Here is a 12362-nt window from a genome sequence, read left to right as displayed (position 1 = left end):
AAGTATCCAAGAATCATAGTTTGAAAACTAACCATACAATCAGATTCCTTTCCAGCTTAATGCATAAAAATCTATTAATACATAAAGTAGCAGAGCTCAGGAAGACAGCCATAATAGCAGAGTAGCACTCTACCATGTAGTGGACTGATTTCTGGTGCTCTCTATTGTATAATAGTCAGTGAAAAGCCATTGTGTTTTGGGGAAGGAGTTGGTGATTAGTCAGCCATGGATATCTATAGAGTACTTTCATTAGTCTGTTCTCTTATCTAATTTTTTCCCTTCAACAGAGTACTACAACAAATCATTGCAGGATTCATTCCTGGATCCCCATTTTCTTGGTAAGTAATTAATTGCCTTCTGTCTTACTCTCCTGCAGTAGCATCATTTTAGGTATGGTAGTATCTGTGCCATAGTGAGAAAGAAAGAGCTGTATAGGTGAGTATATAGGTGTAATTGGCAGGCTGTTAAAGACTGCCATTGTCTGCTGAGCCCAAACTTAATCAGAACTTATTCATTATAATTCAGGCTCATGAGGGCTATCCTGGTCCCACAGGATGTCTGGGTACTGGGTGTGTCTGATTCCATTCATATTCAGGTGTGAGGGTTGTGTTGAGGTGGGGAATGAGATGGTCCCTACCAGGCTTGATATCTGATTTGTGTGTTTCTCCTGTAGACATATGGGAAGATTTTATTCCTTAAGAATTTCTGAAATTGAAAAGATAGTGCTTAACTTCCTTTTTTTTAAGTAAGAAGGTTTTTCAGAAGAAATAAGAGTATCAGAGTGACATGTACGGTACGGGTTAAAGATGGAATTTCCTCTTGTCTGGACAGTTATTTGCCATTTCTGACTCTGCCCCAGAAGGCTTCTTTGCTCAAAGGGACCTCAGTCCTTCCACACAGTTACCCTATTTTCCAGCCTCTAGTTTCTTTAAACGTGTTCCAGCCAGAGTCTGGATATCTGTCATCCAGGCTAGTACACCAACAGCTCCAGAAAGAGGTGCTGCCAAGTCCCTTTTGTGATTCCTCTAAGTTGTGATTCAGAGACACTGCTGTGGCTGCTTCTCTATGTGAAAGCTCCTCATTGTCCAGGACCAAAGGCCGAGTCTTAGAATGAGGGAAGTCTGCTGTTGACTTTCGCTGATCACGAAGGGAAAACTCTCCTTAAAAAGCAGCTCCATCTATGTTTAAGTTAAATGGGCACAGAGAAGACAAACTTTTCTTAACCAACAGGCAATGAGTCACTCTTTTTGCTCTGGTTTGTCATGTGGTATTTTAGGTAGCTTCACATTTTATGTTGTATACAGTTAAGCAAAAATTCCTAGAGAATGAGAGACTGCCTCTGGATAATCTGTTTGACCTTGAAATTATTGAGAAATTCTTTGCCACTTGATTCTAGAGAACTGGTGACTTTCCAGCTCTGAGAGAGAACAGGATTCCTCTGCCAGTCTTTCTGTGGTGTAAGGCGGAGCCTGGTCACTCCATCTAATGCTCTGTGTCTCATCTCATGTATAGGAGCGGGATGCTGCACTCCAACCCTGGGGACTATGCCTGGGGTCAGACAGGGCTTGATGCCATTGTAACTCAGGTGAGGAGCTGCCTTTTGAGGGTGTCTGTTCAGTGTGTCTCATGGTTCCACAGGCTTCCTGCTTTCCTTCTGCTACTTTCTGAAACGGCAGTCACTCTGCTTTCCCTAATAGTTTGAGCTTGTGGGTTTCCATTTTACTAAAGGGATAGATGGTTTATGGGTTTAGCTCAGCATCTATGTACTTTCTTGGTCCTAGGGACTTTCTAGAAGATAGCTTCAACTCCAAAGGAAGAAAAGACTTCTGTAACAAACAATATTTTATATTTTTGGCCTCTTGTTCAGTCCTATGAGGATCCTATTAACAAGTACTTCACAAAAAAGAAGGGTCTCCTCATATGTTGAAGCAGGGGTTTCTGCTAGATGGAACAAAGTAGGGGAAGGAAGCAGAGAAAAAGGTATTCCCATGCTATGTATAATTGCTTCCACTTGTTTATGTTTATTTTAATTTAATTGGTTTTTCATTTCCCTTGTGGATTGCTGAGAATAGAAAGCATGTTGTTTATATCTAAGTCTTCTTGTAGGCAGTAATTTACCTATTTCTTGGCTTACTTTGTGCTATTTTCCATACTCAGACCCTTTTCTTCCTTTCAGCAAAATGAAGTTTTTGAACTGGTTAATTATTACGTTTTGTTACGCTGTAGTTTTATTCGTGACATCACAGCCCTTTTGCTGTCTCCGAAGTTGCTTTATGCCCAGAGGTGGGCCCTGCAATGATGGATCTGTCTGTGGGCTTATACTAAGGTCACTCTGAAATTGTAAAGCAATCATGAGTGTTCTGGCAGCAGGAAAGGGAAAACCCAAGCCTCTCATAGCCTTGCAGAAGTAAGAGCAACTAACATTTTTAATATCTGCACTGTTCTCAGCTGGAACAGCTCCCTCCCTAGGGATAGTTAGATGTCTACCACTTCTTCTTTTTCTTTTTTCTTTTTTTGTAGCTTTTAGGACAACTGGAAAACACAGGGCCTCCCCCAGCTGATAAGGAAAAGATCTCATCTCTTCCAACAGTGACAGTAACTCAGGAACAAGTTGGTAGGTTCATTTTCATACGTATTTTGTCATCTTGTTATCTCTGTTCAGAATCTGAGCCATTTCCTGTACTAAAGATCTTCAAGTGAAGCTGTAGCACTCCTAAAATTTATACCTGGGTGCCAGGTATGGAAGGTACCTACCCCTTCATTAGGGTTAGTCAACAGGTAATTCCTGAGCAATTACCATGTTGGTTTTCTAGATGCCAGGCAGGAAATAAAGAGGTACAAAGGTATAGAAGACTTGATTTCTTGAAGAACTTACCAGGGGAAGCAAAACTTACCAAATGATTAGACAATAGTATAAAAAGTGGTTGAGCAGATGATACTGACTTTGGGAGAAAAGGAAGAGAAAAAATGGGAGGCTAGGCATTTGTTTCACATCTACCCTGTACTCAGGTACATTAGACATAGACATTATTTTATTTATAAGCACTAAAAGAACTTAGTGATAAGGGACATTATTTTGGACTGGAGTTTCTTTCCCCATAAATTCCAGTTTAGAGTCAGAAGATTTCAAAGACAGGATGGGCCATATTAGAGAGATTATTCTATATATGGAAAAGTATGAACCAGTGAAGAATGTCAGCATGGACATGGTGTCTGGATCAGGTATAAGGAGTGTAACCTCATTAGACCTGAAATAGAATCTGATTTGGGGAGTAGTGAGAGGTATGACTGGATAGGAAGGGTGGGGCCTTGTTGTAGAGGACCCTGAAACTGGCAGAGTAGTTAGGGCTGGATAGTTTAGGTAGTAGGTAAGTTTTGTAGGTCCACAGATGGAGGAATGAGGGAATTTAAGTGGTCTTTAGGGAAGATTAGTTTGGAGGGTAGTGTCTAAAATAGATGGGAAGGGTGGCGCAGCGGTTAAGAATCCACCTGCCAGTGCAGGGGACCACAGGTTCGAGCCCTGGTCTGGGAAGATCCCACATGCTGCGGAACAACTAAGCCCGTGTGCCACAACTACTGAGCCTGCACTCTAGAGCCCGTGAGCCACAACTACTTAGCCTGCACTCTAGAGCCTGTGAGCCACAACTACTGAGCCCGCGTGCTGCAACTACTGAAGCCTGTGCCTAGAGCCCGTGCTCTGCAACAGTAGAAGACACCGCAGTGACAAGCCCACGAACTGCAGCAAAGAGTAGCCCCCACTCAATGCAACTAGAGAAGCCCACGTGCAGCAACGAAGACCCAACACAGCCAAAAGTAGATAAATAAATAAATTTAAAAAGCAATCATTAAAAAAAAAAAGATTGAAAGAGGGAGGAAGCAGAAACAGAGATTTAAGGGGCTGTTGCAGCATCCTGATGGGGTTCAGGTGACGGTGGCAATGCTAACAGAAAGGAAGGGGTAGACTCAGATCGAAGAAAGCCTTTTATCACTGATTGCATAATGGGATAAAGGAGGGGAAAGGGTGAAAGATGATTCTAAGATTTTGCAACTCTATAACCACAGAGGTGGTGCTGACATCAGGGATGGGGGAATTGTGAGCCGGCTCTGGTTTGGGTAAGGAGGTGATGTGATGTTTTTAATTTTGAATTTGTTGATTTTGAGGTACCAGCTGAGAATCCAAGTGAAGATGAGCTGGGAATTGCTCTGAAGCTGATATTAGGGAAAATTAGCTGGTAGCAAAATATAGGATATATCTGGAAGGCCTGGAGTCAGGGATGCTACATGGGAGGCTGTTACAGTAGAGTAGGCATGAGAAGTAGAAGCTAAAATTAGGGCTCAGGTGATGGGAATGGAGAGGAAGGAGTGAATCTGTTAAGTGGTATTTTACTCCAAATGCCTTGAGTACTGTGGAGCATGTAACATACATAGCCCAGCTACTGAAGAGATAGACTAGCTGGTATTACTAGCCAAACTTGGGAAACTTGGAATTTACTGCCTGGTATCCCCTGTTCAGTTTGTAGCCATTTTCTCTGAAAAGAGGGCTTCCTGTCTCTGGACTTAGAGCCTGAGCTACCCTTGGGCCTTGCAGTTCTGTAGCACTATCTCCTGGTACAGCTTTTAATGAACAGCTTGTAAAAGAGGCTTTAGGGTAACCATGATGAAATAGGATGTGTAATTTAGAAAGTAGTAGGGTAAAAGTGGCTTGAGACACTGAATGGGAGCAGCCAAGATTGCCGAGATGAGTTCTTTGGTTGTGGTGGACAGATTGCCAGTGTTTCCTAAGTAGAAACTGCCAGAAGGCTTTCACACACTTGGGAAGATGTTTTTCCTGTTTCACTTAAAAGATAATCTAAGCCCCAGTTCTTCCAACTCTTTACATTGAAAAGTAGGCCTTATATAGTTCCTGTCTGGGCCTTATTGGAACAGGCCCGTTAATCAGTCCTCCTTCTCATAACCCTGTCTACTACCACCTCTATCCCCAGTTTGAAATAAAATTCATGCTTCCTATCTGCCTTCACCTTGGGTGCACTTTGTCTTTACTTTGTGTATTCCTTTGGCTGTTAAAGACATTGGGCTAGTTTTTTTCTTCCTTCTTTTTGCTTGTTTATTTTAAAAGGCGTTTCCTCCTCCAACAGATAAGGGTTTAGAGTGTCCAGTATGCAAAGAGGATTACACAGTTGAAGAGGAAGTCCGGCAGTTACCCTGCAACCACTTCTTTCACAGCAGTTGTATTGTGCCGTGGTTAGAACTGGTAAGTACAGACAGCTCTCACCTGTGATGGGGCAACTGTGCCAGTCATATCTTCTTGGGGGGATGGTTCACAGTAAGGATGTAGTTAACAGTTAATTGGTACATATATACAATGGAATATTACTCAGCAATAAAAAGGAACGAAATTGGGTCATTTGTACAGACGGCATAGAGTCTGTCACACAGAGTGAAGTAAGTCAGAAAGAGAAAAACAAATATCGTGTATTAACGCATATATGTGGAATCTGAAAAAATTGGTATAGACGATCTTATTTACAAAGCAAAAATAGCGGCACAGACGCAGAGAACAAACGTAAGGATACCAAGGGGGAAAGGGAGGGGTGGGATGAATTGGTAGATTGGGATTGACATGTATACACTATTGATACTATGTATAAAATAGATAACTAATGAGAGCCTACTGTATAGCACAGGGAACTCTCTTCGGTGCTCTGCGGTGACCTAAACGTGAAGGAAATCCAAAAAAGGAGATATATGTATACGTGTAGCTGATTCACTTTGCTGTACGGTAGAAACTAACATAACATTGTAAAGCAACTATACTCCAATAAAAAATTTTTAAAAAACAAACAAAAAAACCAAACAGTTAATAGAGAGCCAGGCAGATCAGATTTTAGTCCCTGGCTAACTCCTAGTAGCACCATTCCTGTGTTTTAGATTATTAATCTGTTTGGAACTTCTCTGACCAGAGGTTAGCAGACTACAGCCTGCAGGTCCCTGTGTCCTGCCACCTATTTTTGTAAATGCAGTTTTATTGGAACACAGCCTTGCCCATTTGTTTACAAATTGTCTATGGCTACTTTTGTGCTACATCAGCAGAGTTGAGTAGTTGCAACATAGGTGGTGTGGCCTGCAATGACTAAAATATTTACTACCTTTTCCTTTACAGGAAAAGTTTGCTGACCCCTGCTCTAGACCATCTCAGGTCATTGTTTCTAGTTAGTTCTGCTTGGTGATATGTGTTAGCTATTGTTAAGTTGCTGCCTAGAATTCTCTGTCAGTTCTGTTGAAATTCTGTTTGGGCGATGTCCTGGTGTTACACATGGAGCCCAGCGTGCACTATGTGAGAATTCATGCCCTTTTGGTTTTTCTACCTGCTAACTCTCAGGGTTTCTTAAGTGTTTAGTTCTTCCAGCTTTCGGGTCAGGCTGTTCATGTAGACTGATATCTTTCTGTTTCAGCACGACGCATGTCCTGTATGTAGGAAGAGCTTAAATGGTGAGGACTCTACTCAGCAAACCCAGACCTCTGGGTCCTCTGCAAGCAACAGATTTAGCAGTGACAGCCAGCTACATGACCGATGGACTTTCTGAAACTAAAGACCGCCTCTGAGCCAGGGCTATGGTAGACCTCTTATCACAGCTGTTAATTGTATCAAAACAAAAAAGTCGTAGGTGAATTTAGGAATCACCTAAGAAACCCCAACCCATAACATTAATTCATTGAGTGTTTTTCTTCTCTAAATTTAAAGTTAGTATCTACAGATGGAATTGTATCTACAACCAAATGCCTCTCATTCTTGAATTCAGAGCGATAATTTTGTAAGTGCGAAACTTAATTATGTGGGTTTCCCCTGCCAGAATAGAATCAGTTCCTTAAAGTCTAGCTAGGGTCCTGCTATCTGTCATGTTACCTTGTGATGGATGTTTCCACCTCTTTTTCCAGCCTCCACCCTATCATAAGTGTACTTTACACTAAATACAGTGGAACCAGAGCCCTAAAGTCCTGCTGATATAAAGTCCTTCTGTTTTAGTTGTACAAAAGCATCTACTTTTGGCCACATTAGCCATGAAGTGAGATCAGATTAATTCAAGAATCTGAGACACTAATGATTCTTGTTTTTTCTTAAATTTTCAGAGAGCAAATCAAAGAAAAATTACAGTGGGAAGGAGAAAGTGGCTTATCATTGTATTCTTTGGTTTTCTCATTTTTATTTTTAAAGACTACTTCACAAGATGCAGCTTCTGCAGAAACCAACCTGACATGTCTTAGGAGTCTTATGTTGGGAGGAATCTGATTCTGGTTCCTTTTTGGGAATGAGTTGGGCAGCATACAGGCACAGAAGGACAGATGTTTGAAATCTTTGGTTCCGAGGTTTTTTAGTGATCCTCAACTCATTGTTTATCCTGGGGACCTTAAAATAATTTCCCTCACAGAAATAGAATTACTTCATTACTGCTTCTACAGCTAAGTCATTGTTTTTTGTAATTCACTGGTCTTCAGGAATTGAGATTTTATGTTGTCCCATTTTAATTTTTTAAGCCCATTTATCATCTCTGAAACCTTTCTGTTTGCTTGGTTCTGTCTGTACTTGGAGTCATACTGATTATTGTGATCATGCCCAAACAACTTGGCCTAGGAGATGTAGGCCTTCTTTTTTCAGCCTAACAGTGTCCCATGCACATGCACATGCTCTTTGGCGCATTTAAGTGTTTAAAGTTGAATAAATGAAGAAGATTAAGAATGTTGTTGGAACTTCAAAGTCTCAAAAATAAATGATGGGGACATGTAACCACTGTTGGTGCACCAAAAAGGGTGACAGAGGGGCAACAGTGGTATGGTCATATCAGCCCTTCATAGTTTGGAATGATCAGAACAAGAAGGCTGCTCTTTGGTGAGTCTCTCTTGGCTAGGAGTCTTTCCTCGGTTTTTGTTGACTTGTTGTACACTGGTTTTGGGGGTGAGGGATGGGGTTAGAGATATCTTTGTAATTTAGTAGAGGACAGAGGAGTAGGAGAGGGAAGAGAGAAAGTGGGAGAGTTTAATTTAATAGCCTACCTCTAAAAATTGTGACCATAAGTTATGATTCAGGTTGGGCCCAGAGAGAATAAAAGATGTTTTTTCATATTTGTGTTATCCTATGTAGAGATTGTTTCTTTGGAGAATGTGAACTATTTACTATGGCTATTGAAATGTAGCCCAGAAATACACACTGGTTTTGAATGGTGAGGGGTGATGAGGCTGAGGGGACGTGGGAGGTATATTGTGAATATTTAATGGCCATTACTTAGATGGAGAATGGCTAGGCTGAAGTTGGAGCACATTGTAGTTTTCAAGTGGAACAATATCAACTGTCTCAGAAAAATGATGCCAGCCTGGAAGTTTTTGTCTGCTTGTTAGTGTCTGGAGATGCCAGAACAGGCAGGTGTATTTTTACTTAACACTAGAGAACTAGAAAGAATCTGAGTAGCTTTTACAAAAGGATGCAAACAAAGTGCTGGACAGGGATTTAACTTTTCAATATACGGAAGAGCAAATCGCATCAGTCTTAAGTTATCTGAAATTTTCTTCACTTTTTTTGTGCTTTTAGATAAGAGTGCATAAATCTGTTTGCTGTTTCTGAGACCCCTCCTACTTAATGAATCTGTAGTGTTTCTTCCTAGAATAGGAGGCATCTCAGACTTCCAGGTTAATTTAGGTAGTGTATTAGTCAGGGTTCTCCAGAGAAACAGAACCAGTAAGGTAGGGGGTGTGTGTGTGTGTGTGTGTGTGTGTGTGTGTGTGTGTGTGTGTGTGTGTGTGTGTGTGTGTGTGTGTGTGTGTGTGTGTGTGTGTGTGTGTGTGTGTGTGCATTTATTATAAGGAATTGGCTCACATGATTATGGAGCCAAACACAGTTTGATATAGTTCCCAAGGCAGAGGACTACATAAGCCAGACTTCTCAGGTGTTCATTCGTTTACAGCTGGAAGGCTTACAGACTCAGAAAACTGGAGCCTTACTAGGAGTCAAGGGAGAGATGATTCAGCTTTCCCTCATTATCAAAGAGAATAGAAAAAAGTTGCCATTTCAAATCTTGGGCCCTTAGACTTGAGGCCTTTAGATTTGTACTAAATGGCCTACCCTTTGAGTTCCATGCATAGATAAACAGATTGTTTTCCCATTCATGAATGTCTTTTTTTCTTATTCTTCCTTTCGTTCATTGTAATTTGAAATAAAAGAGGAAGTAAAACTATGTTAGCACAAAATTAGGAGGGACTTGCTAGAGGTTGGTAGACCTGAAAGTTGAGAGGTTATGTAGGGCAATTCCTTGCTGGCCTCCAAGTGATTATTGCTTCTTGGGTAGTTTCCAGATGGGTTATTCTGGCTGGACAGAACTGGGCAGTTGGGTGGGCAGGGCAGAGTGGTGAACATTTAACCGATATCTCCAACAGAGAGAAGGAATAATCCTTGTATTAAAAATTAATTTTCCTGCAAATTTCCTATTGCCAGTTCTCTGAAGAGTTGGGAAACCTGAAGTTTCCAGATAGCTTCCTTAGTTGTCAATATTTGCTGCATAACAGTTGACCAAGTGCTTGTTAAATGTTTTCCTTGAGCAGTACTCTTCTGGTCCAATAGTTAGTTCTCAAGTTGGAAGGAGGATTTGGGGGCAAGAATTTGTTTCTTCCCCCCGCAACAAGTCTCAGTTGGATTAAATAGTTATTAGGAGAAAAATTCCTTGTTTATGTCTTTGTATTGCACATTTGTATATATGCGTGTGTGTGTGTGTGTGTGTGTGTGTGTGTGTGTATATATGTATATTCATAGACATATGCATATATGCACATTTCACTCTAGAGGAAGAAGGGATATGGTGGGCACCGAAGTAGATAAAGTGAGCAGGGGTACAGCAGAGGACTGGAGCTTTAGTCTGATTCTCTCATTGCATGTGCCTCAGGCCCATGTGTTTCTGTAGTTCTCTGTTATAGGGCACTGTTAGCTTGGGCAGGCACCCCGTTATGTGGTGTGGCAAATGGATTCACTGGAGCTAAAAGTCTGGTCATTTCTGAAGGTTGAGGATAAATGGCTTTGAGGAAAGGGTGTTGGTCATCTCTTGTTTCTGTATTATAATTAATTGAACTAAGACACAGTTATCTATTGCTTTCAAAAAATTTTCTTGATAAGTTATTGATGACAACTTGACTTCTCACATGAACTTCTGCATGCTTCAGTTTCGTTCTTCCTGGTGTCCAAGTCCTATTTCCTCAAGGAATACAGATATATCAGACTTAACAAAAACTAATCAGGAGGGGATCATAGTTTGTCTGTTTTAAACAACAACAAAACAACCCCTGGGGTTTTGGGAGGTGAAGGGTACCTCAGAGTTGGTTCTTAGAGCTCATCTAGGCAGGCCACTGACATCTGTGAAGGAAAACAGATTTTTAGGAGGAGAAGGAACAGGGCTGGTGAATAAATATTTGGATGTTAGGGAATATCCCTCTTTTGTCTCTGTGGTAGAGAGGTGGGAAGATAAAGGTGCTGTTTACAAGAATAAACCAGTGGAGATTTGGGAGTTTGCGGGGGGACTAGCAGGAGAGAGTACTCCTACTGAGAGTTTCCAAAATGAATCTAACATAAGTTCTGATGTAGGGAGTTCGGGGAAAGATTTGGTGGGGTAAACATATCACAGGTGTTTATCCTACAGTGGGAAATTACAGCTTGCAGTAATGTCAGCATCTCAGCACTCAGGCTGGGAACCCCAGGTCTGCGCCATGGGTTTAAAATGGAATGTGTAGAATACAATGAGTACAACTGGAGATCTTTTCCAGGATCGAGACAGGATCAAAATGTCTTAGCTAATGGACATTAAGAGGTTTTGATCTCTCATACCTGCCAGATAAGTGGAATTACAGGCACTCAACTCTCTAATTTTATACATATAAACTTTGTGTTTTGCCAGATTATACTTAGATGGTGTCCACAGAAGTGGAGTCTATATGTTGCCTTTCCTCTTTCACCTGAAACACTTATATCTGTAAATCATGAGATGTAGGCTTGTCGTTCTTTACCTTTTCTAATAAGATATACCATTTTTAAGGTCCCCAAATTATTAGACTCGCTCCCAACAAGATTATAGTTGTGTTTTTAGTATCTTTTGATGGAAAAAACACATAGCAAAAAGCTGCTATGATTTTAGTAATGCTTTTAAATCAGTTTGTCTTTATTAGTCACACCAGAATCTATATCCAGTTGAAGTACAGTATATACATATTTGTAAGATATATTATTTATTCAGACTGAAGATAATGCTTACATAGACCTCTTAAAATAACTACATGGCCTCACAGAGGTTCAAATTCCTTGGGTTGTGAATCACTCATATAGATTGAGGTTAAGATGTGTGTCCAGAAGTCTACCTATTCATGCATGGAAATTTATAGACTTATTTGAAAGGAGTGGTATCAATACACTTTGAAAGCTGAGATATAAGTATTTCAAATTTTTGTTTAACCATCTTGAGATAAGCAGAATAAATAAAATAAATTCTTTAGAAGTGGGACCCTTGACTTGCTGTTGCTTTGTTTATTCTGCTTAGTTCAAGTCAGAGCTAGTAGTCTAATGCTCTTGAATGTCTTGATAAACTTGGCCAGCAATCATGTGTCCTTTCTGCAGATTTTTTATGTAGACTATAATTAGCATAATAGCACAATGGATAAAACCTTTTCTGTAGTTAGACATGGCTTCTGTGTGAGACTTCCAGTGATTGTATAATATTGAGTGGTTTCAGAAGAGTCTTTGAATAGTGAAAAGTAAAAGACATCTCTACTCATGTGAGCTTAAAATTTAGTTAGAAAAACAAAACTAACACATAAAACAGGTAAAGATTAAAGTGAGTGTAGTACAGTGGAGAAAGCTTTGGAGACTTCTGAGTCAGAATTCAAGTGGTTCTGGGTTTAAAATCCAGAATCTCATTTGATTCTCAGAGCAGTCCTGTGGAAACAGAAGATAGAGTAGGAAATACCGCATTTTACAGATAAGTAGCATCTCAAAACTTCATTTGCCCAAGGACATGTAGCTGGTACGTTGCAGGGTCAGAATTTAAATCCAGATCTTCTGACTCCATGCCTAGCTTTCTACCTCCATAAGACACAAAATCCAAAATCCTTAGTTTGAGGTTCAAGACCATCACTAATAAGGGTCTTACCCATCTCTTTCAGCCTTCTGTCTCTCTGGTCCCACAAACCTTAGCTCCCCCATTTGGCAGGTCCTGGCCAAGGATCGCAGGTAAGGTGTCTGTTTCCCTTTGATGGCTTGCCATTTAGCCCCAGTTAAATTGTCTGTGTTTCTACCTCTTTATTCATGTAGTTCCTCCTAGCAGGAATATCCTGCCCCC

General features: G+C 40.6%; 1 protein-coding gene across 3 annotated transcripts in view; it reads left to right on the top strand.

The window, feature by feature from the left end:
- Positions 1-7739, top strand: part of RNF115 (ring finger protein 115) — a 60708-nt gene extending 52969 nt beyond the window's left edge. For all 3 annotated transcript variants that reach the window (XM_067727537.1, XM_067727539.1, XM_067727538.1), the window contains 5 exons: positions 288-338; positions 1513-1585; positions 2521-2614; positions 5136-5251; positions 6453-7739. In XM_067727537.1, coding sequence (XP_067583638.1) covers positions 288-338; positions 1513-1585; positions 2521-2614; positions 5136-5251; positions 6453-6584 — 466 coding nt within the window. In that variant the 3' untranslated portion in view covers positions 6585-7739. The remainder of the gene's footprint in view (positions 1-287; positions 339-1512; positions 1586-2520; positions 2615-5135; positions 5252-6452) is intronic.
- Positions 7740-12362: the final 4623 nt, after the last annotated feature.

Source organism: Pseudorca crassidens, chromosome 2, assembly GCF_039906515.1.
Source record: "Pseudorca crassidens isolate mPseCra1 chromosome 2, mPseCra1.hap1, whole genome shotgun sequence".
Classification (NCBI taxonomy): domain Eukaryota; kingdom Metazoa; phylum Chordata; class Mammalia; order Artiodactyla; family Delphinidae; genus Pseudorca; species Pseudorca crassidens.
The sequence above is the reverse complement of the archived record's forward strand: the minus strand, read 5'-3'. Positions and strand labels throughout refer to the sequence as shown.